This window comes from Heptranchias perlo, chromosome 6, assembly GCF_035084215.1.
Source record: "Heptranchias perlo isolate sHepPer1 chromosome 6, sHepPer1.hap1, whole genome shotgun sequence".
Taxonomy (NCBI): Eukaryota; Metazoa; Chordata; class Chondrichthyes; order Hexanchiformes; family Hexanchidae; genus Heptranchias; species Heptranchias perlo.
Window position 1 is genome coordinate 100,661,282 of NC_090330.1, and position 26,039 is coordinate 100,687,320.

The window sequence follows — 26,039 nt, forward strand, 5'->3', positions numbered from 1 at the left end:
AACATTCTGGGATTTTTAAAGTGGTGTTTATAAATTAGGCCTATTTGTTTATAGTGACTGAATAAGTCAAACTCTATTTTTATTGTGCAGGGTTTTCACCATATTTTGACAATCTTATTCCTCAATTCTTACCATTTTTCCTGAAAACTGCATAAAGTAGTGGCTTTGGTTATCATGTATTGTTTAGATCAGTTTTGTTCTTATAAAACTTGATTTTTTTTCCTGTTTAAAATCGTATTATGGCAGATACATGGATAACTTAGTTAAATTGTGGAAACAAACACCAGAAATAGGAAGAAATATAAAATCCTATGACTAAGCGTCAATGGCATGAGCTATTGAGAAATAGGGAGAGGCAGTACCGGTACTTGTCATGTTGATACGGAGTAGTCTGATAGACAGTGGCATTTGGTTACTCCACACTGGCAGATTAACTGATTAGGCATCTCGAATATGCATGACACTTACATTAACTGTACTAAAATGAATTTACAGTTGGATTCGGAAGAAGAGGGCCTTTGTGAACACATCAAGACGTCATGTTTTTCCCATAAATCTGGGGGGAGAGGGAGACGGCAAGAGAGAAAAAGAATTGACAGGAGAAATGGACCACGAGAGAAGGACAGCAAAATGGAGCACAGGCAAACCAGAGTGGACAGTTAAATAGCACCTCATCATGATTCTCAGGACATCCCAAAGTGCTTGACATACAAGGGATAATTTTACACATCTAACACAGAGCCTAGCCTGCCAGGAGTACATAAAGGCTAATTGGGCTTGTATTTCCATGATTTTCAGTCCATTAAAATGATTGGGCAACAAAAGTCCTGATATGCACTCCTGGGAGACAAAGCTCGGTGACAGGAGAGAAATTTCATACCCCAAATGTTAATTGCTTTAGCGTTTAATAATAGTTATGTAGGCAAACATAGCAGCTACTTTATGCACAGCAATATTCTACAAATAGCAATGAGCTAAATGACCAGTACATCTGCTCTTTGTGGTGTCCTAATATCTCTTCCTTTGCCTCAACGTCCATTTTCATCCCATTTGCCTGTATGAAGCAACTTGAGACTTTTAATATTTTAATGGGGCTATATAAATGCAAGCTGTTGTTGATTGAGGGAAGAATTTTTGAACAGGGCACCAAGATAACTTCCTGCACTTCTCTGAATAGCACCAACTGATCCACAGAGATAGACGGTGCCTCAATTTACTATCTCATCTACAATGTACTGCATGTGTTCAATTTACTGATCAAAACACTGGATCCCACTAACATACATGCTTCTTTAAATATAAATTATACACAGTTTGATTTGCTAACACCAGTTTGATGAAACACTAGATGAAAAAAATATTTTCAAATATACTGATGCAATGAGTCCATTTATCTGGAATTAAAGTCATCACGAATACAAATTGAAGTGCTGTTAAGCTAGCAAGGCCAAAGGATTAATGGTCTCACTTTCTCTCACTATCCACTGAAACCCAAACAGCTGGACAAACCTGTTCAGCTACATTCACTTGTGGTTGTCAAATCAGGTTACGCAACTTGAAAACACCTGTAACACTGAAGAGTATAGTATGTTCAAAAACAAGGCTTCAATCTTTTACACCAAGGGAAAGATTTCTCAAGCTACATCGAAAACTTTACAAGTGGAAAAAAAAGCTCTTGTCCTATATTTTGGGCGTGAGAATACTTAAAAGTTTGGGGAAGGGGAAGAGGATGAAAGCAATATTTTTTGATCAAAGTGTCTCCTTTTTATAGAATAAAGCCTCAGGAAATTATGATGAACTTTCAAAAAAATATAGTTTTCCTACCGATCTGATCTCCCTCTCTGGTTAGCCACTCCAGTGATGTCACTGACAGTGATTTCAAACACCAGAGTAGATTCATGATAAACAGCTGGGGGAAATAATCCAAACTGGCGTGAGCTACCTGATCCCAGGAAAGCCTGGGATCCATGCTACACAGAGCATGCTGGATCTAGAACAGTTCTCAAGCTGGTCCAAAGCCGTTCCTCCTTCCACTCTTCACTATGCAACTGATGCATCAGTGATATCACTGGAACAGCTTCACAGGGAGAGAATCCCAAATTGAGAACCTTCATCCCAAAGAGAAAATTGATGTTTTTGAGGGGGGAAATAACATGGTAAACAGACTTTTCCAAGGTTACTATTTTCTTCTATAAAAAGGGGAGGAGGGCAAGGGAGAATGAAACGTACTTGGGAACAAAGAGTCCTCCCCCAGACTTATTTTGCCCCCTTCAATTTATACAAACCACAGTGAAAAACAAGTGTCTATATCTGAAGTACAGTCTAATTAAAGACCATCTAACATAAAAACATCTTACGCAGAAACTCGAAGAATTAGTCGCAGCTTTTCATTTAGTACTTGTCAGCACAAATCTAGATTGTGTAACCACTCCCCGTTCAGCTTTCCAAATCTATGTAAAACCTGTATCATTAAAAGATCCGTTAGGTAATATTTCTCTCCCATAAAAAAAATATATAATTATCTTCAAAATGACTGCTATGCTGTCACTTTAGCCAAGAGCATAAATTTCACTGCTGACTATATTCTGCAATTTGACAACATAAGGAACATTTTAACATCTGGTGAGACAGGTTGATGGTAGAATGAAGATATAAACAGAAAGGAGAGAAACTAGTCTAGCGAACATCTCTCTCTCTCTCTCTCTCTCTCTCTGGAAAGTAGGTTTGCGGTCGCAATCAGATCAGCCATGATCTTATCAACTGGCAAAGCAGGCTCAAGGGGCCGAATGGCCTACTCCTGCTCTTAATTCGTATGTTCTCCAAGATGTGTTCCAAAGTGTTTCACTCTAGACCTATTGAGATCCATCCATGGAAGGGAATAGCATTTGAATAAGGATATAGAATTGAAAGCTGGGTCCACTTAATCAAGTTCATAGCTGCTTTTATATCAGATTAAGTCATGCACACTGCACTGTCTGCTCTCCACACTCGGGTCTCCTGGAGCCAGCAGGAACTCAAAAGGTAAACTTGATGGATTTTATTAAGATCAGGTCATTATTTTTCTTTTTTAAAAAAAAACCCCAGCATATCAGGCAAGTTTACTTCAGGGAAGCTGCTGTCAACTGTAAAAGGTCAAAGCACTGGGAGCCATCAGCACCGGCACAGGTCTCACGCTACTTAAAATGGTGCTCATCTCACCAGCACTAGTTACCCAAACACCTTTGAAAATAGTTGGAACTGCACCGAATGCTGAAATTGTCCATACGTACTTACAGCATAATGCACAACAGCCAATAGTGACAGAAACAGAAAACAGAAAAATAATCCAAGTGTGTACTAAACAAGACAAACAGATACAAGTGCCAATGAAAGGCTGCTACAATACAAGGTATTTTTGTGTAATGTATATATAGATTCCCTGTAGTAAGAGTGCCTCCTCAAACTTGCTACATGCAATACCGTATTACAGAATAAAACACACTTTCATACAGGTATGTTCAGTACAAGCACCTTAGGGAAACTATCAAGTTTTATTTGATTTTGGTTGTAAATCTGTATTACCATGAGAATTACCTTTCAAAAAAAAATCCTGCATTTTAACAAGTTAAATCTAATTCTCAAATGGAGAAATTTAAAACATAAAAGCCCTGTTTAATGTTGCTTGATCACAAGGCAGAAAGAATTTGAAGTTTCATTCCCCTCCTCCCTCACCCAATTTCTCCACTAAATCTAAACAGCTTTCACTTCAGATGCAATTGTACCACATCAAACAGTGAGTTACCTCACAGAACATTTTTGTGAATTGAAGATGTTTCGTGAATACAATGAGATGATTTCAAATAATTCTGAACTTCAACCAACATAACCCACAGCAGATACTGTATTCAAATCTTCCACTACCACCTTACAGAAAACATTTTTAAAAGATTGGTTACACAGTTCCACCAACCGTATGTCTGTCTTCTCTCCCATTTCCCACAAAGAAACCATTGTACATATCTAAAAGTACAAATACCAGTATGCGGAATCAAAATATATAAATACCAGCTTCAGGTCACAAAGCGCTCGGGCACATTATTAACATTCAACAGTCTTTACCAGCCCCAGACGACCAAACCCATCTGCTCATTAAACATAAAAAGCAGCACTTACTTGACAGTGACACGAGTGGATAAATCCTGTAGGTCTCCTGGGTGAAACAGCTGTGCTTCTTTCAAACCAAGTTTCTGACAACCCTTCAGGAAAACATTGATGTTGTCCTGAAAAAACGAAGTGGATTAATTGCTTAGTTACACACAAAACAAGGGAAACTAACTCGGTCTAAAGTCCTTTAATCTAAAGTCCAATGCTGGGATAATGGCAGTGGAGAGAGAAAGAGAGAGTGAGAGAGAGATATATATATCAATCTTCCAATGAATCAGCACTGACAATCTATGGATGTGGGCTGGCCATGGGACTGACTGGCACATGTCCATTACCTGTTATAGTATGACTGCACAGTATGTGGGCAGTTACCATTTCTGACGTCTGAATTGCATAAACATTCCACCCTCCTTTTAGTCTCTCATGACACACAGGATTACTTCCAGTGTCTATTTTAAAAAAAACTCTTGTGAACATTCACCCACCCAGAAACTGCCTGCAGTCTGGTTGAAATGCAGGTTAGAATACTTCCTCCTATTTGTCACTATTACAGAACGCATTTAAATACACCTGGAATCTTAACTCGGTGGCTAAGGTCAACACTCTGACACAGAGTGCAGCAGTTAATGTAACATACAGTGCAGCATGAACTATTTAAAGAAGGCGTGGTATCGTGCAGCATTCACTGCACCTGCTCGCATGCAATTGTTAAAGAAACCTTATTGCAGCAAGCAAAAACAAAATCAGGTCTTTAGAAGGTACTGTAAAATCACATGCTCAAACCTTAATATTGATTTTGTGTTAGGACAGAGCACATAAGAACAGATATCTGTGTATATGTGCATGTGGGCTTTGAAATGAAAGAAAAGTATTCCAAGAACAATCCTATTGCAAATAACAAATACCTTTCAGTTATTTGCAAGCTTAAGATTAGTTACTTGCCCTTGATATTCTAATAAACTCAAAAAGCAGATTGCAAACTATGTTGTATTTCTAACTGTTTCAATGTCATCGTGTTCAATTCTTTTTTTAAAAAAGTTCCTAAGGTGTTTCTACTTAGAAGAATTTAAAGTAAATTAAGTAAAACATTCAACTATTTGTTCAAAATACATCTGGGCATGTCACAGCATGCTTTCATATACTTTTGTTCATCATTCATCAGGAAGAATACTTCAGAGGCTCAGCACACCACAACCTTAAGACAAGTTTTTCAACAAATGCCAAATGAGGAACGGACTAATCACATCGAGTTCAATTCGATTTTATTTTTAAAACCTTGAGTGACACCACAAAATAAGGCATAAAACAAGTCTGTCTTCATTTTGGAGTTTATAGAAAACTGACAGCAACCATTTGTTTGCCTGGTAAATATCACCCATGTGCCAAACAGCTCTGCTTCCTGCAAACAGGATTAGATGCTTCCTATTGGTAGATTACTGTTAATATATAAAATCCAAAACAGATGTGATTTCTTCTTGACAAAAATTAGCTTTAAGTTATTTTTACAAATGTTCCCTCTCCCTGGGCCATCTCAAATGTAAAGATGAAATATAACTGGTAGCACCAAACTTAAAGATCCCAGTGACCCATTCACAGTTTTTAACCTCAAAATTCTAACATTCAGAAAAACATTTTAAAAGCCTTGTTTGGTTGGCAAGAGAAGAGGGTGCACATGCATTTTGGTGGGGGGGGGGGGGGGGGAGAAGAGAGAGAAAGAAAGAGAGAAAGAAAGAGTAAGAAAGAAAGAGTAAGAAAGAAAAAGAGAAAAAGAAAGAGAACACGAGAGCGAGGGAACACCAGCGCGAGCAAGATCGTAGATGAACAGAAACAAGAAACAAATTGACAGTTCAAAGTAAATGTGGAGGCAACTCGCCATCCATACCTTGTGTTAGTGGTGTTTTTCGATTAATATCAGAACTCTGAAGGTAAACAGCAGCGAAATTTTCCACCAAGATGCCAAAAGTCAATACTTCCTATCCATCTGTGTCTATCCTGGCTATTTAGTTGAAGATATAAAAATCCACTATAGATATATAGAGTTGCATATGCCAATTAATTTCTACTATTTGATTCCCAAGGTAATGACCATTTCAAACATGAGAAAACTCAGCCTTTGACCTTCAATGGGTCACCATCACCGAGCTCCCTACCAATATCTTGGGGGTCACTACTGACTAGGACTGAACCAGGTATATCAAGACGACTGGATATTGTGACCTTTCACCCCCTGATCTCTTAATGCCTCTCAACCATCTAAAAGATTCAAGTGTGTGATGGAGTATTCACCACTCGCCTGGATGGGTGCAGCTGCAACACCCAAGAAGCGCAAGAGGCTCAACTCCATTCAGGACGGATTATTTCACTTGGTCAGTGCCCCTGCCACTGGATTCAACATTAATCCCCTCCATCTTAGGCACACTGTAGCTGTAGCACGAATGATCTACAGGATGTACTGCAGCAACTCATCAGAGCTACTTCAATAGCACCTCCCTCCCCTACAACCTTTACCGAGAAGAACAAGAGCAACAGTGCGGTGGGAACGTCACCACCTTCAAGTTACACACCATCCTGACTTGGTCACATAATGCCATTCCTTCCTGGTCACTGGGTCCATATCCTGGAGTTCCCGAACTAACACCATTGTGGGAGCACATCACGCAAGAACTGCAAGAGTCAAGGAGAAGACCCACCTGAGGGCAATCAGGGATGGGCAATAAATGTGGCCTTGCCAACGTCACCCATATGCAGAGAACAAATATTTTTAAAAATTGGAATTCTAAACAAGCATGAAACATCAGCATTGACTTTAGCAATTTCAGAATAACTCAGCCAATGAAGTGTGAGAATAAAAAAGTAACACTTTCATTTTCATGATCTCAGGGCGTCCCAAAGTGCTTTCCAGCCAATTAATTACTTTTGAAGTGTAGTCACTTTTGTAATGTAGGAAATGCGGCAGCCAATTTGCACACAGCAAGGTCCCACAAACAGCAATGTGATAATGACCAGATAATCTGTTTTAGTGATGTTGTGGAGATGCCGGTGATGGACTTGGGTTGACAATTGTAAACAATTTTACAACACCAAGTTATAGTCCAGCAATTTTATTTTAAATTCACAAGCTTTCAGAGGCTTCCTCCTTCCTCAGGTGAACGTTGTTGGAAATGAGATGTTGGTTGAGGGATAAATATTGGTCCTGAGACCGGGAAGAACTCCCCTGCTCTTCTTCAAAATAACAGCATGGGATTTTATACATCCACCTGAGTGCAGACGGGGCATTGGTTTAACGTCTCATCCAAAAGACGGCACCTACGACAGTGCAGCACTTCCTCAGTACTGCACTTAAGTGTCAGCCTAGATTTTGTGTTAAAGTCTCTGAAGTGGGACTTGAACCCACAATCTTCTGATTCAGAGGAGAGAGTGCTTCCACTGAGTTACAGCTGACATCTAAAGGAGACAATCAGTTTTTGTTTAGCAAATTCTTTAATGTAATGCAGGACCAACAAAGAATACATAAAGACCATGGAGATATGAGCCATTACAGGTTATTGCTTATACAGCTTTTTGTTAAGAAAAAACTCAAACTGCTAAACATACTATAGGCAAACACAATTCTACATCAGCCACAACACCTGCGGACTCTTTGGCCATCTTTAACGACACTATCCCAAAACAGGTACTACAGTCAAAACAATCTTAAAAAAAAGTGTGACAACAGAAACTGCACTCCTCCTGAAATGAGAGCAAAATTGCACACGCATGAAAATTTTTTTGTCAGATAACTTGAGTTTATGGCTGGGTGTGTCATCCAGATAGATGCTTTGCTTTTCTGCAATTATGAAAAACAAGCAAAACATTTCTTTTTAAAACCCTTGCCTCTGCTGCTCCCCTGACAAGAGCTGACTCCTTGCTTAGGGTGTGGTTCCACGGATGCCAGATTCTCTCTGGTACCTTGCGCAAGAGAAGCTTAATCATGTGACAGTGAGTTACTCGTCATCACAGCCGAGCCCACTAACCCTGTCCTCCTCACAGCACTGAAGGCCAATACACAGCTATTAGCCTGGAACCCTGGCTGATTTTCTCTGCCCTAAATTAGAGGTGTTGAAGCCAATGGTATCAACCCAGCCTGGCTCATATCAGCTAATGCAGCAAAGATATAGGGACTGAACCTGGGACCTCTCTCATTTATACGCCTATTACTAACTAGACAAATTCTAGTTATATCCATCAGAAAAGATTGAACAGGCTGGGACTCTTTTCTCTAGAAAAGAATTCCAGAGAAAAGAGCCCCAGCCTTTTCAATCTTTCCTGATGGAGGTCTTTAGGATTATGAACGTGTTTGATAGGGTAGACGTAGAGAAGATTTTTCCATTTGTGGGGGAGACCTGAACCAGGGGCCGTAAACATAAGATAGTCACTTATAAATCCAATAGGGAATTCAGGAGAAACTTCTTTACCCAGAGAGTGGTTGGAATGTAGAACACGCTACCACATGGAGTAGTTGAGGCAACTAGCAGAGATGCATTTAAGGGAAGCTAGATAAACACGAGGGAGAAAGGAATAGAAGGATATGTTGATAAGGTTAGATGAAGGGTAGGAGGAGACTCATGTGGAGCATAAATACTGGCATGGACCTGTTGGGCCGAATGGCCTGTCACAGTGCTGTACATTCTATGTAAATTCGCCATGCCAAGCATTATTCTGATCAAAATGAAAGCCAGACCCTTCCTAGTTTCTGGAGGTGTGGGGGAGGGGGGGAGGGAGGGGAGAAGAAAGATAAATTCCCTCCATCTGTCAGTATGCCACACAGCAGATTTCAACTCGGTTGAAAACAAAAACATCAGCACAATGCTTTGTTTAGCAGGACTAATTTTCATTTTAAAAGGATTACTGCAACAGCAAAGAGAAATGAAAGCCTGTTGTACATACCAAGTATGTTGGATTCCCTAATCTTCAGTTATTTTGATACAGTAGGCACTCAACAGTTGCACACCACAGGGTATGATTACATGCTCAACTGTCTCATTACACTGTCCCTTTCATTCCCCGTATGTTAAAGGTAAAACAATCACACAATTTACAGCTAGGGTCAATAATCTCACAAATGCTTACAGAGGTGAATACATCACAGATAATACACTTTTTCTGTAACTTAATCAGAAAAAGGCATATAAACAAAGAACATGCACATGCTGCCAATCTATCTCAAATAGGTTTTCTCTACCTGTGCAAAGCAGAAAGCTTTTCAGTGATAGCTAACTGTTATGACTGATCACTAATTCTATTATTACCAAAGCCTGAAGAAAGTGATCATAACTAACTCACACTTATGGTTTTGGCGACGACTTAGCTGGCACCAATTTTTTTATTTCGCATAAACCAAACTGATATATATCCTCCAATCAAAAGTTGGAGGAGGTATGGGCTGCTGCTTGGAGTGGGGAGGATACCCTATTGGTACACTGCTGGTGAGGTGATCTGCACCCGGGGGGTCTACCCAACTTTCTCTAACACATTCCCGGGCCGTGGGACCCTTCTCCTCTTTGCCAGAATTTCTGTGTTTACACTCCCTCTCTGCTATTCTGTTGTAACCACATACACTTCCTCTGGATCCATCTTTTGTTTTGTTACTTTTACCCTCTTATTTCTCATCTACATGCTGCCCTTCAGTGACACCATCTGAAAACACAATGTCAGGTTTCACATGTACCCTGACCTCACCGCCACCTCCCTCGACCACTGTCTGATTTGTCACACTGCTTGTCCGACATCCAGTACTGGATGAGCAAAGATTTCCCCCAACTAAATAATGGGAAGGCAGAAGCCATTGTCTTCGGTCCCTGACGCAAACTCCATTCCCTAGCCACCGACTCCACCCCTCTCCATGGCCACTGTCCGAGGCTGAACCAGACTGTTTGCAACCTTGGCGTCCTATTTGACCCTGAGATGAGCTTCCGCCCAAATATCTGCTCCATCGCCGTAACATCACCCATCTCCGCCCAGCCTCAGCTCATCTGCTGCTGAACCCCTCATCCATGCCCTTTGTTACCTCCAGACTGGACTATTCCAATGTTCTCCTGGCCGGCCTCCCATCTTCCACCCTCCATAAACTCGAGCTCATCCTAAACTCTGCTGTCCGTATCCTAATTCACACCAAGTCCTGTTCACCCATCACCGCTGTGCTCACTGACCTACATTGGCTCCCGGTCCAGGAACGCCTCGATTTTAAAATTCTCATCCTGGTTTTCAAATCCCTCCACGGCCTCGTCCCTCCCCATCTCTAACTTCCTCTAGCCCTACAACCCTCCGAGATCTCTGCACTCTTCCAATTCTTGCCTCTCGCATATCCCCGATTTTCGCTGCACCAACGGCGGTTGTGCCTTCAGCTGCCTAGGCCCTAAGCTCTGGGACTGCCTCCCTGACCACCTCTACCCTGCTTTGAGACGCTCCTTATATTGGGGAGAGGGCAGGAAAGTGGAGTTGAGGTAGAAGATCAGCCATGGTCTTATTGAATGGCGGAGCAGGCTCGAGGCGCCATATGGCCCACTCCTGCTTCTATTTCTCATGTTCTTAAAACCTACCTCTTTGACCAAGCTTTTGATGCTGTCCTAATATCTCATGTGGCTCGGTGTCAAATTTTGTTTTAAAATCGCTCCTGTGAAGCACCTTGGGACGTTTTACTACATTAAAAGGTGCTGTATAAAAGCAGGTTGCTGTTGTTGTTACTTGTCCCATTACCACCCTCTTTTTGCCTTGCCCTTTTGTCATTTAATCACTCCTGCCCCTCCGCCTTATCACAGACCTTCCCCTTTGTTCTTTTCTCTCCCCGCCCCCCTCCTTTTCCAGGGCTCTGTACTTGCTTAAAAACTGCTAATCTCAAACATGTTCCAGTTCTGATGAAAGGTCATCCACCTAAAATGTTAACTCTTTCTCTCCACAGATGCTGCCCGACCTGCTGAGTGTTTGTCAGCATTTTCGAAGATTTGTTTTGTTCTTTGAACTGAAACGTTTTGATACGCACAACTTCTACTGTCTTGGGCAGTCTCAAATGGGCCTCGCGCACTCTTGTTTTCAGATAAAATCTAAACCTTATCTACGCCAATACACCACGAATTAAAGCAACACAGGGACAATGCTACGACACGAGACTCCCAAGTCAGAGGTCCAAGTTTGAATTGAAACAATAAGGGCCAAGATTGAGGCACGTCCCACACTGATAACACAAGCACATTGACCTAGTGGATCCACTCAGGAATTTAATTGACAGCATTTATGGAACAGTACCAAGACGAAGTGAACCCACCCGCCTAGATGATGTGGAATGAGTGATAAGAAGAAGTGAGAAAACAGAAAATGATGCTGGGAAGGGGAATGGTGGGTTGCGATGGAGAAAGAGCGTAAAAAGACTATTACAACGAGAAAAACAAACGTCAACAGCTCAGCCGGTAGTTTTTCAAGCTGCTACAACAACAATCCTAAAAATTAGATGTCACTCAGTAAAGCTTTACCTCAGTGACGCCCTTTTCATTTATCTAAGAAACGATGCATTCATGAGCACACGAGGTCACCACCTTTAGTTAAGCTTCTGAGGTCATCATCTTGGAAGGGGGTAAGGTCTTACCAGCCTATTCAGTCACACCCTAACATTCCAGAGTGGTGAGGAGACTTGCTGAGAAACAAAGGTGCGATTATAACCTAACAACCTTTCCTTTCTGCAACTATCTTAATCTCCGTTAATCACTTGAATTTTTAACACTGACCAGACACAAGGACTCACAGCAATCCAGTCATGCTTTCAGCACGCCATCATTTCATTCTATTAACCCTTTCGGGATATTAAACCGTGCTCACAGGGATAGCAAGTGTTTGGCAGCACAAGTCAGGCAAATTATCACTCAGCTTTTTTTTTTGCTATAAATACTACAGCAATGCACAAAAGGAACATTGCTGGGAATTCAATAACAATGATCAAATCAAACTTTGTTTCAGGTTAGTACTGAATGCGATGCCCAGTACTCCAATAAATCAGTTGCAAATCATGGCACTCTTGAAAATAAGCACAGACGTCTGGCTGATGGCCGTAATTCATCAAACACACAGAACGAGATTCACCTTTAAAGGCCACTAAGATCTAACAAGTTTTGCTTAACCAGCTCTGTGCCGAGTTAGCTGATGGCTGTCGGGATGCTACAATTGGCCTCAGTGCTTTTCGTATAGGTAGGAGGGAAAAAAAAAATTCCAGGATCTCCTTAGAGGCTGCGAAGAGAGGACAGGACAGGTTTCGGGTTCGGCTGCAACGTGTTGCAAAGTTATATAACCTAACGCTCCCCATTTAAACGCACAAAGAAAGAATGACCACACAGGGCGAGGTACCCCTGAGGGCACCTAGTACCTGTGAAACTGGATCCAAGCAGGACAAACCCCCTTATTATAAAGGGAAAATGGTGATGGGCAAAAAAAAGGGTAAAATATTTCTCAGATCTGAATGTGCAATTTACTGCTTTGAAGTTGAAATAAAATTTTTAGAATACGGAGATCTTTGCCGACTTAATCAAACCAGTTGTTCCATCCACTAATTACAAATAAATTATACAAGTCATCCTTAAGATGATTTGGAAATTAATAAATTTTAGCATTAAAAAAGGAGCGGGTGGGCACCATGTCTAACACACAGCCCCTCCTCCAAGTGATCTAAATTTGGATGCCAATCTTTATTCCCCCCCATGTTCACAGACTACCAATCACAAAGCATATACTTTGCACCAGTCCAACGGAGAGATCAATATTCCAGATATCCACATCTACTCAATCCCAGGTTCCATCCCTGCTGGACAGCACACATGTCTGAATGTCTGATGAGGATACAATTGGGTTGGGATGATGTCCCCCACCACAGTTGAATGGCCTCCTGACACTCACTTTCTAGATTCACATAAGAAGAAACATGCTGGCATGGCAATGAAACTGATACAACCCAAAACCTACTGAATGCATTATCCCAAAGGTTCTCAAATTCAGAACAGATGAGATGGGTTTTTGCTTATCCTTAGTATGCTACTTCCATTATTTTTGTTTCAGCTAATCAAGAGGCCAGTTATTAGTTGCCTGTCATAGAGCAATTTATTTTGATGGCGACATTAATGACAAAATTGACTGCATTCTGAAGCACTTTTCAAATAACGTATTACTTGAAGAAATTTTTTTTTTTAAAAGTTGCCCAATAACAAACAGGAGAGTCAAACTAAGTGTTCTTCACCATTGCAGTCAGGTTTGAAGGCAGAAAAAATCAGAGTGATGCACACTCTTTCTAAATGCTGTCCCCACGTCTCCTCCTCCCCCACCAGCACTGTTAGTACATTAAGGGGAGCCAAACGTATGCGTCCCCAGAAAAATCTGGAACTTTTACATTAAAAATTAAGCATCCTGTTTAATTTTAAATCACTTTTATACTTCACAATTAATCGATTTTTTAAATTTAAATGTAAAAGAAAGAGAGAAAAAGAAAAGGACAAAGAAAGAGAGAAAGAGACAGAGAAAAAAAGAGTAAGAGAGAATGAGAGCGAAAAGAGTAAGAGAGAGAGAGAGAGAGAGAGAGAGAGAGAGAGAGAGAGAGAGAGAATCATAGAAAATTTATGGCACAGAAGGAGGCCATTCAGCCCATCTTGTCCGCGCCGGCCGAAAATGAGCCACCCAGCCTAATCCCACTTTCCAGCACTTGGTTTGTAGTCTTGTAGGTAATGGCACTTCAGTTGCATATCCAAGTACTTCTTAAATGTGATGAGGGTTTCTGCCTCTACCACCCTTTCAGGCAGTGAGTTCCAGACTCCCACTACCCTCTGGGTGAAAAAATAAATTTTTCAGTTCCCCTCTAATCCTTCCACCAATCACTTTAAATCTATGCCCCCAGATTATTGACCTCTCTACTAATGGAAATACATCCTTCCTATCCACTATCTATGCTCTTTATAATTTTGTACACCTCAACTAAAATCACTCCTCTGTTTCAAAGAAAACAACCCCAGCCTATTCAATCTTTCCTCATAGCTAAAATTCTCCAGTCCTGGCAACATCCTCATAAATCTCCTCTTTACCCTCTCTAGTGCAATTATATCCTTCCTATAATGTAGTGACCAGAACTGCACTCGGCACTCAGGTTGGCCTAACTAGTGTGTTATACGCTTCTAGCATAACCTCCCTGCTCTTATATTCTATGCCTCGACTAATAAAGGAAAGTATTTCATATGCCTTTTTAACCACCTTATCTACCTGTCCTGCTACCTTCAGGGATCTGTGGACATGCACTCCAAGGTCCCTCACTTCCTCTACACCTCTCAGTATCCTCCAATTTGTTGCGTATTCCCTTGCCTTGTTTGCCCTCCCCAAATTACCTCACACTTCTCCGGATTGAATTCGATTTGCCACTTTTCTGCCCATCTGACCAGTCCATTAATATCTTCCTGCAGTCTACAGCTTTCCTCCTCACTATCAACTACACGGCCAATTTTTGTATCATCTGCAAACTTCTTAATGATGCCCCCTACATTTAAGTCTAAATCATTAATATATACCACAAAAAGCAAGGGACCTAGTCCTGAGCCCTGCAGAACCCCACTGGAAACAGCCTTCCAGTCACAAAAATACCCGTCGCTTCCTGCCACTGAGCCAATTTTGGATCCAACTTGCCACTTTTCCTTGGATCCCATGGGCTTGTACTTTTTTGACCAGTCTGCCATGTGGGACCTTGTCATAAGCCTTGCTAAAATCCATGTAGACTACATCAAATGCACTACCCTCATCAACCCTCCTCGTTACCTCCTCAAAAAATTCATTCAAGTTAGTCACACATGACCTACCATAACAAATCTCTGCTGACAGTCCTTGATTACTCAGTGCCTTTCTAAGTGACGGTTTATTGTGTCCCTCAGAATTGATTCCAATAATTTGCCCACCACCGAGGTTAGACTGAATGGCCTATAATTACTCAGTCTATCTCTCTCTCCCTTTTTAAACTAAGGTTCAAAGAGAGTGAGAGCGAGAGCGAGGGGAGCCAGAGGGCGAGAGCGAGAAAAAGAGTAACAGCAAAAAAGAGGGGAAAAAAGAGAGAAAGTAAGCGAGAAAGAGAAAAAAAGAGGAAAAAAAAGTGAGCGCAAAAAAGGAGGGAAAAAGATCAAGAGCAAAAAAGTGAGTAAAAGTGAAAGTAAGAGAAAAGAGAGAAAGAAACGAGAGAGAAAACGAGTGAGAGAGAAGAGAGAAAGAAACAAGAGAGAAAACGAGTGAGAGGGAGAAAGTGAGAGAGGAGTGAGAAAGTGAAAGAGAAAACGAGTAAGAAAGCAAAAAAGAGTGAGAGAAAAAAAGTAAAAAAAACAGAAAAAAAGAGAGAAAGAGAGAAAAAGTACTTGCATTTATCCAGCACCTTTCATAATCTCAGGTCATCCCAAAGTGCTTTGCAGCTAATGAGGTACTTTTGAAGTGTAGTCACTGTTGAAATGTAGGGAATATGGCAGCCAATTTAAACACAGCAAGATCCCACAAACTGCAATGGATTAAATGACCAGACCGTCTGTTCAGTTAAGATGCTGGTTGACGAATAAATATTGGCCAGGACACAGAGAGAACTCCCCCGCTCTTCTTCAAATAGTACCATGGGATATTTTATGTCCACTTGAGAGGACAGAGAGAGCGCAGTTTAACGACTCATCTGAAAAATGGCACCTCCGACTGTGCAACACTCCCTCAGTGCTGCACCGAAGTGCCAGCCTAGATTATGTGCTCAAGTGTAGCCTAGTTTTATGTTTGTTGACTCAAAGTTAAGACAAAAATGCTGCATTTAACATTACAAAAATATCATAAATGAACAAAATTCACACAGTAAAAGCACAGACCAAATTGTTACAAGCGCACATCAGAAATCTGGGTCTCAACCCACCCTAGTTTATGATGGTACTGTCTACATCCCCCTTCCATTACTTCCTGCTTTCTCCCTACTTTCTCAGCAACATTAATTATTTCTACTACCCCTCTCACGCTATTCCAGGACCCAACTGTTCCAAGTCCTGCAGTTGCAATTGCAAAGTGAAAAATTTAATATGGTTACCTACACCAGACAGGGATTTCTGATCGAGTGTGCCCATTCACAGTATGCATCTACATTCAACCACTTCAGCTTACTGTAGCGGCAAAGGGATTCAGGAAGGGGGGCATTCTGAGCAGCACAGAGGTGGAAGAGCCCAAGCCCACTCTGGTTTTTGTCCGTGAATGTGGACACACAAGCCAATTCCCAAAGCACTAATTGTCAAACATCAATAATTGGCAGGCATGTTAGGAGTTAAATCAATCTTACTTCTATATACATTGTATTGTACACTAATGCTTCCAATCTACACATTACATTAGTATGCAACATAATATGCATAGATGTTCAAATCAGTTTTCAAAAGCTGACACTATGAAACAATAGATCTCAATGAATTTCCAAACTGAACATAAGCAAATACAGGCCAGACAAAATAAACTGGTAATATAAACTAAAATGAATATAAAAATGTTACCAATCAACTTTGTTCTTTTCATTAAAAATAGCCAGGATTGAGCTGCAGTGCCCACAATGCAACGCAAGTGAAGTCAGATGAACATTTCTACCAATTTGTCGGAATAGAAACCAAATCACCATGTACCAGGGACTTTTGATTACAAGCTTCTATCAGACATGGTTAATCAGAACAAATAGTTAAACAAAACTGGGCAAAGCCCCCAATTCTACCATAATTAAAATCATTATAAAATGTATTGTTTACCAAGCAGCCTAACAAAACAAGCATTGATTTTCACAACAATAGTCTACATGATGTAATGACACCATAATTGAATTTCCTTCCCCAGTTACCAGTGTACACATCACTGCCGCCAGACTCACTGCCTGTGGTATAGAACTGAAGGAGCAAGTGCAGCATCTCTTTCCACACAGCAGACATATCTGACCAAGATGTTAAACTGTTATTTGTACCCAGTGCTGGAGCTAGTACTGTTAATATTGATAGTAGCTCCATCACTCACTTATGAAAACAACACTGTTGGAAAAGATCACTAGTTTAGTACTTTATTCATTCTAAATTAAATCTGCAACATTAGTAACCTTCTTCTCGTGACAAACAAATCAAAGCTTGCTCAATTTTAAATAAAGCTATTCTTGTACCTGTTGCATAACTACATCACAATTGAGAACCATACAAAACTCATTTTATTCCATTTGAGGATGCCCATCAACACTCAAGTTATTACTTGTTTCTAAATTAAATTGTAACTACTCTTAAAATGAAAATAAATGTAACCAGATATTTTGACATACATACACACAACATATAATGGCAGTGGGAATCCTCAGCTTATTCCATAGGGACAGATGACCTTTGTACCCAACTCCTATCAGTTATTGATATTCCCTTCACTCAGGCTACCAAGTTTATATTATTATTAAAAACAAAATACTCTAGATGCAGGAAATCTGAAATAAAAACAGAAAATGCCAGAGAAGCTCAGCAAGACAGGCAGCATCTGTGAAGAAAGAAACAGAGTTAACGTTTCAGGTCGAAGATCTTTCTTGGAACATTGTTGTTAGTGTAACTGCATGTGTTTTTCTCTTTTTTTGAAAGTTTGTGTAGTACTGATGTGTAAACATCTTTAGAAAGCTCACTTTCTGATACAGATGACACAAGACTTGGGAGTGTAGTAAACAGTGAGGAGGATAGTAATAGACTTCAGGAGGACATAGACAGGCTGGTGGAATGGGCGGACACATGGCAGATTAAATTTAATGCAGAGAAGTGCAAAGTGATACATTTTGGCAGGAAGAATGAGGAGAGGCACTATAAACGAAATGGTACAATTCGAAAGGGGGTGCAGGAACAGAAAGGTCTGGGGGTATATGTGCACAAATCTTTGAAGGTGGCAGGACAGGTTGAGAAAGCGGTTAAAAATGCATACGGGATCTCGGGCTTTATAAATAGAGGCACAGAGTACAAAAGCAAGGAAGTTATGTTGAACCTTGACAAAACACTAATTCGGCCACAACTGGAGTATTGTGTCCAATTCTGGGCACCACACTTTAGGCAGGATGTGAAGGCCTTAGAGAGGGTGCAGAAAAGATTTATTAGAATGGTTCCAGGGATGAGGGACTTCAGTTACGTGGATAGACTGGAGAAGCTGAGGTTGTTCTCCTTAGAGCAAAGAAGGTTGAGAGGAGATTTGGTAGAAGTGTTCAAAATCATGAAGGGTCTGGATGAAGAAACTCTTACCATTGGCGGAAGGGTTGAGAACCAGAGGACACAGATTTAAGGTGACTGGCAAAAGAACCAAAGGGGACACGAGGAAAAACTTTTTTATGCAGCGTGTAGTTATGATCTAGAATGCACTGCCTGAAAAGGCGCCGGAAGCAGATTCAATCGTGGCTTTCTAAAAGGAATTGGTTAAATATTTGAAGGGAAAAAATTGGCAGGGCTACAGGAAAAGAGCAGGGGATTTGAACTAACTGGATTGCTCTTACAAAGAGCTGGCACAGGCTCGATGGGCCGAATGGCCTCCTTCTGTGCTGTAACGATTCTATGAAAAGGATAGACAAGGAAAGATCCTTGCTCCAAAGCAGTCCATACCTTTGAATCCAATAATACCAGACCATTTAACCTTTCTAAAATGTACAAGATTCTTAATGCGTTCTAATAAAATTAATTTTGATTACCTCATCGTTGAATCACTGAAACCCATTCAAATAAAGTACCTCCACCAGGCAAAATAATTTTAAACCAGCCACATCTCCAATTGTCAATTAAGTGAGTGCAAGACACTTGGCATCATTTTGAACATTAAGTTTCACTTAACCCAAGAATTGTGACAGGACCAACTGAAGACAAAAATCAGACGGAGACGAAAGGTTAAGTGATAAAAAAGGAGCTTGCAGGGGAAATAGTAGCTGACCAGGAATGTATAAAACAAATAAAACAGCTGCAAATAAACAAATTATAAAGTGGCAAGTCCATCCAAAATAGATATAAATTCGGACAAGTCTCAGCAAGTTAGCTTGCATAAGAAAATACACTCTATATTGGGACTGGTCACATTCACTTCAATATCTAATGTTTTAACAAAATAGGCACTTAGTGAACCCTTCTGATGAACTTAATCCTCTAAAGAGGATCTCTCATCTCTTGCCAACATCTACTACTGCCTATCTCTAATCTTTGACTGGTCTACCCTTAACCTTTTTCACCTAATGAACATTCTCAAACTCAACATCTCCTCAGGCCTCAAGCAAAACTCCCACATCTTCTCCATTGCTAAAGCCACCTTCAAGAAGCTGATTCTTTTTTCAAGCCCATCACTTCACGTCTCCTTTAACTCTCTTATAAAACCCCAAGTCCTTCCACTTGGTAACCGTAACTGCTCCTAGACCTGGGGAGGCTCGAGCATTTCAGTCCTGAAGAGGATACAAGGAAAAACTCATCAGATAGGCAATGCCCAAGTCTTCCCCATCCACCGCTCCACATTCCAACCTCTCTTATCCCCACTTTAAAATCAGCACACTTTCCTCTAAGCTTTCCTCTCATTTCTGCTAGGCTATAAATACACTACCCTACACTCTCCTTTCTCACTTTATTGAAATCAAGATTCATTGCACTGTCTCCTAATCAACACACTGGGCTGGATCTTGCTGTCAAAACAACGGCGTGTGAACGGCGCACGCAGTTATTAATGTGAAAAGCGGCCAGCAAGTTCAGGGGATTAAGAGATACGTCGTGAGTTGCAAATCTCCAGAACTTGCTGGTCAATTTAGCCCACTCTGCCGATTGCTTCGCACAAACAGCATCTCGGCCTCCCCATTATTTTTAAGAACTTGCTGGATTTGCACATTAATTAACTTTCTGTGACGAGTCTGATGGGTAAGTCTGGTAACTGACAGCGTAAGTACCTTTTTAAAGGCATGATAATGGTTAATGCAGTGCTAATCAACCTCTCTGGCCCAGAAATTGAACAATTTAAATTGTGGAGTCTCATTCCTTCAGGTGGTAAATTGTGGTTCTTCGAGATTTTAAAAATGTTTAAATTTTAAAGATTTTAATTTTTTTCTTTCCATCTCTTTTTTCTCTCTCTCTCTTAACCCAATCTTTCTTTCCCTCTCTCGATTTCTCTTTCTGTTCCTGATTTGTCTCTAATTGACCCCCCTTCTCAGTCGTTCCTTAGTTTCTTTCTCAATCCTTAAATCTCATTGGTGTGGAGATGCCGGTGATGGACTGGGGTTGACAAATGTAAGGAATCTTACAACACCAGGTTATAGTCCAACAGTTTTATTTGAAAATCACAAGCTTTCGGAGGCTTTCTCAGGTGACTCATCTGACGAAGGAGAAAGCCTCTGAAAGCTTGTGATTTTCAAATAAAACAGTTGGACTATAACCTGGTGTTGTAAGATTCCTTATACTTAAATCTCATTGGTTAAGGAGATACATTGCTGGCCCCACCGTTCAATGAGATCCCAGGGTTCCCATTGCCCTTGCCATACTCCTATCAGCACACACTTCCAGCAAGTTAGGGCGGAAAAATTTTTTGACCTGAAGGATGCAGCAAAGAGTCCAACAAGGCACATCCCCGCTCCAGCGGAATCTGGTCTAAAATCTCTCAGGAACTCAGAGCTACAGAATCCCTATCTCTTAGGTTTTTCCTTCCTCCTAATAAGTCCAATCTTGAGTCTCCTAATCACTACTTCTTGATTTACCACTCTTTTCAACCTTGGTAGTGACCCTTCATACTTGTCAATTCATTTTTTCGAAAGTACATCTGTGACCTTGAGCAACGAACCAGCTGCTGAAGTCATTTTTACAACTACAACAGCGCCTTTAAAATAAAATACCATCAAGGCTTGACACAGAGGTACTAGAAAAATGGAAGCAGAGCCAAAAGAAAGGAAGATTAGGAGTAACCAAAAGAAGTGGATTTTTAAGGAGGGTCTTAAAGGAGATGACCTAGGTGAAAAGATGGAGGGGCTTAGAAAGGGAATTCCATAGTATGGGTCCTAGGCAGCTGAAAGCACAGCTGCCAATGGTGAGGCAGAGAGGAGAATGATGCACAAGACGCCAGAGTAAGAGGAACAGTGTTCCGGGTGGGTAATGGTTGGGACGGAGGAGGTTACGGATAAGGAGGAGCGAGGCCATGGAGGGACTTAAACGCAAGAATGAGAATTTTAAATCTGAGGGGTTGGGGGACCAGGAGCCAACGTAAGCCAGTGAGGGCAGAGCTGATGGGTGAGCATGATTTGATGTAGGATAGGATATGGTCAGCAGAGTTTTGAATAAGCTGGAGTAGAGAGAGAGAATTAGAGTAATAAAATCTGGAGGCGATAAAAGCATGAATAAGGACTTCAGTTGCAGATGGCCAGAGGAGGGCATTATTGTGATGGAGAGGATATAGGAATATTGGAACAGGAGTAGGCCATTTAGCCCCTTGAGATTCTTCCGTCATTCAATGAGATCATGGCTGATCTGTGACCCAACTCCATATACCCATCTTAACCAAAGATATTAAGGGATAAGGGGCTAACAAAAATCTATCAATCTCAGATTTAAAGTTAACAATTGAGCTGGCACAACTGCCGTTTGCAGAAGAGAGTTCCAAACTTCTACCACCCTTTGCATGTAGAAGTGTTTCCTAACTTCACTCCGGAAAGTCCTGGCTCCAATTTTTAGGCTATGTCCTCTAGTCTGAGACTCCCCAACCAGCAGAAATAGTTTCTCTCTATCTACCCTATCAGTTCCCCTTAATATCTTGAAAACTTCGATCAAATCCCCCCTAATTTCCAAGGAATACAACCTTAGTTTGTGTAATCTCTCCTCCGATTTTAACCCTTGGAGTCCAGATATCATCCTAGTAAATCTACACTGCACTTCCAATGTATCCTTCCTAAGGTGCGGTACCCAGAACTGAACACAGTACTCTGGGTGTGGTCTAACCAGGGCTTTGTACAGCTGTAGCATAACTTCTACCTCCTTGTATTCTCGCCCTCTAGATATAAAGGTCAGCATTCCAGTAGCCTTTTTGATTATAATGTATTGGAAACTCAGTTCAAGGTCAAACAAGATGCTAAGGTTGCAAATAGCATGGATCAGCCTGAGGCAGTGGACAGGGAAGATGGGTTGGTGTCAGTGGCTAGCAAATGAAGTTTGTGCCAAGGTTGAAGACAACGGACTCAGTCTTCCCCATGTTAAGCTGGAGGAAATTATGGCTCATCTCCATCATTTCAAAAAGTATTTACTTAGCAACTCAGGTTCCAGGAACAGAACAAAACAAAACAGAAATGATTCCTATCCTTGCAAGTTACATTCACATACAAAGAAATTATTTTAGTTTTTATGGTTTGTGAACTAGATCATTGGCAAGTTTAAATTAGATGAGATAGCCTTCAAATTGGCCTGATTCCTGTGTAGGAACTATGCAGTTATCTGTAAATCATGCAATTTCCTGTTCTGTGTTCCACAGTTATTGTACTTTGCCCTTTCAAGCCATTGCCAGGTGAACTTCGTGAAATGTCTTCTTCGGTTGACTGTTTTCCTTTAGTAGTCTTAAGTTATCATTGGCCATAGTTTGCGATTAAAGGCTGAACTACTTAAAATCATTTTAAATACAAGCAACTGCTTGATGAGCAAAAAAACACTGAAAACAATTTAGCTCAATCCAAATTCCAACCTGCTGGTAGAATGTGGTTTTGATTGTACACAGTAGCTTTGCATAAACATTTCCCAAGAATCCATTGAATGTAATGTTGAGAAGAAAGCCAGGGAACCACATTAATACGTTAATTAACCATTTAAAAGACCATTAACCACCACCACCCGAGGCTGGGGTTACAATTTATCACTGTATTCTCTACAGTATGAATATTTATCTCTATCATTCTTCCGATTGGTGACTTCCAATGGAGTACTTAAAGCCAGCTGTGGAACATGGGAGTTAAAAAGGAAAAGATAACAAGAAAATTCAGAGTTCTAATGAAGGCTCTCTACCTGAAAAGTTAACTGCCTCTTCTCTTAAATGTTGATGCACCAGCTGCTCATTGCCAACATTTTGTTTTTATTTTCGGTAACTGTGATGTGGGAGCCTTACAGTAGATAACTTTGAATCCAACAGCTGCCAGATTATCACCCAGTCATACTGCTGGTACGATCATTTTTATTTTGGTCGTGTGATCATTTGAACTTTTCCTTTTCAGTAAGCCAACGCCTCAGTGTTCTGTACGGTATTGGGCATAACGCCATTTTCTAGCGATTGTAGCCATGCAAAAAGAAACATTATCTTTCCCCCAGTCCCTCACTGCATGTACTGTGTAGTTATTAATAGAGACGGCCGCAGAGTTTGTCATACTAGAGAGAGAAGAACATTTTCAGAATTAAACATCCAAGCAATTCAAACAGGAGTTGGTGGTTACGAACTGCTCCTAGAATCATACAGCACAGGAGGCGGCCATTCGGCCCATCATGCATGTGCCAGCTCTTTGAAAGAGCTATCCTATTAGTCCCACTCTCCTGCTCTTTCCCAGTCGACCTGAAAATTTCTCTTTTTCAAGTATTTATCCAATTTTGAAAGTTACTATTGAATCTGCTTCCACCACCCTTTCAGGCAGCGCTTTCCAACTCACTGCTTTAAAACAAAATTCTCCTCACCTCTCCTCCGGTTCTCTTGCCAATTACCTTAAATCTGTATCCTCTGGTTACCGACTCTCCCACCAGAGGAAACAGTTTCTCCATCAAAACCCTTCATAATTTTGAACACCTCTTAAATCTCCCCCTAACCTTCTCTGCTCGAAGGAGAACAACCCCAGCTTCTCCAGTCTCTCCACATAACTGAAATCCCTCATCCCTGATACCATTCTAGTAAATCTCCTCTCCAAAGCCTGGACATCCTTCCTAAAAAATGTGGTGCCCAGAATTGGACACAATACCCCAGCTGGGGCCTAACTAGTGATTTATAAAGGTTTAGCAATAACTTCCTTGCTTTTGTATTCTATGCCTCTATTTATAAAGCCCAGGATCATGTATGCTTTTTTAAAAAAAAAAACAGCATTACCAATTTGTCCTGCCATCTTCAAAGATTTATGTATGTGAACCCCCAGGTCACTCTGTTCCTGCACCCCCTTTAAAATTGTATGATTTAGTTTATATTGCCTCTTCTCATTCTTTCTTCCAAAATGCATCACTTCTCTCCATTAAATTTCATCTGCCATGTGTCTGCCCATTTCACTAGTCAATGTCCTCCTGAAGTCTGTTACTGTCCTCCTCATTGTTTACTACATTTCGGAGTTTTGTGTCATCTGCAAACTTTGAAATTATGCCCCTTATACCCAAGTTCAGATCCTTAATATATATCAAAAAGAGCAGGGCCCTAATACTGACCCCTAGGAACACCATTGTATAATTCCATCCAGTCTGAAAGACAACCATTCACCACTACTCTCTGCTTTCTGTCCCTTAAGCCAATTACTTTTCCACATGGCCACTGTCCCTTTAATCTCATGGGCTTCAATTTTGGTAACAAATCTATTATGTGGCTCCATCCGTCAAAACATCAACCGCACTATCCTCAACAACCCTCTCCGTTACTTCATCAATGAACTCAATCAAATTTGTCAAACACAATTTGCCTTTAAGAGATCCGTGCTAGCTGTCATTTATTAACCCATGTTTTTCCAAGTGACAATTAATTTTGTCCTGGATTATGGTCCCTAAAAGTTTCCCCACCACAGAAGTTAGGCTGACTGACCTGTAGTTACCAGATTTATCCCTCTCCCCTTTTTTGAACAGGGGTGTAACATTTGCAACTCTCCAGTCCTCTGGTACCACTTCCATATCCAAGGAGGAGTGAAAAGATAAACATAATGAGAAGGGCCACAACAAATGGAACAGTTTAACTTTTTACTAACAGGTCTACTGTAGCACTGCTGTCTGAGGATGTGCCAATTTAACAGCAAGTATTGTACCATGTAATATGCAAAGATTTTGCTACGAAATGGCAGCTGTAACTTGGTGTCCCCCTTGATGTCACAAAATGTAATTTCTATGTTTTCTTCAGGTCAGTTCAAAGTCAATTTTTTTTCATTCATTCATGGGATATGGGCGTCACTGGCGAGGCCAGCATTTATGGCCCATCCCTAATTGCCCTTGAGAAGGTGGTGGTGAGCTGCCTTCTTGAACCGCTGCAGTCCATGTGGTGAAGGTTCTCCCACAGTGCTGTTAGGCAGGAAGTTCCAGGATTTTGACACAGCGACGATGAAGGAACGGCGATATATTTCCAAGATGGCGTGTGACTTGGAGGGGAATGTGCAGGTAGTGGTGTTCCCATACGCCTGCTGCTCTTGTCCTTCTAGATGGTAGAGGTCACGTGTTTGAGAGGTGCTATCGAAGAAGCCTTGGCGAGTTGCTGCAGTGCATCTTGTAGATGGTATGCACTGCAGCCACGGTGTGCCGGAGGTGGAGGAAGTGAATGTTTAAGGTTGTGGATGGGGTGCCAATCAAGCGGGCTGCTTTCTCCTGGATGGTTTGGAGCTGCACTCATCCAGGCAAGTGCAGAGTATTCAATTCCTGACTTGTTCTTGTAGATCGTGGAAGGCTTTTGGTGAGTCACTCGCCGCAGAATACCCAGTCTCTGACCTGCTCTTGTAGCCACAGTATGCGTGTGGTGGGTCCAGTTAAGTTTCTGGTCAAAGGTGACCACCCACCTCCCCCCCAGGATGTTGATGGTGGGGGATTCGGAGATGGTAATGCCATTGAATGTCAATGGGAGGTGGTTAGACTCTCTCTTGTTGGAGATGGTCATTGCCTGGCACTTGTCTGGCGCGAATGTTACTTGCCACTTATCAGCCCAAGCCT

The 26,039-nt window shown here is 41.2% G+C and overlaps 1 protein-coding gene across 9 annotated transcripts in view; it reads right to left on the reverse strand.

Moving 5' to 3' along the window:
• The window catches only part of LOC137323101 (LIM domain only protein 7-like), a 184,262-nt gene that overhangs the window by 100,667 nt on the left and 57,556 nt on the right, over nt 1-26,039 (reverse strand). For all 9 annotated transcript variants that reach the window (XM_067986522.1, XM_067986523.1, XM_067986525.1 and 6 more), the window contains one exon: nt 4,153-4,259. In XM_067986522.1, coding sequence (XP_067842623.1) covers nt 4,153-4,259 — 107 coding nt within the window. The remainder of the gene's footprint in view (nt 1-4,152; nt 4,260-26,039) is intronic.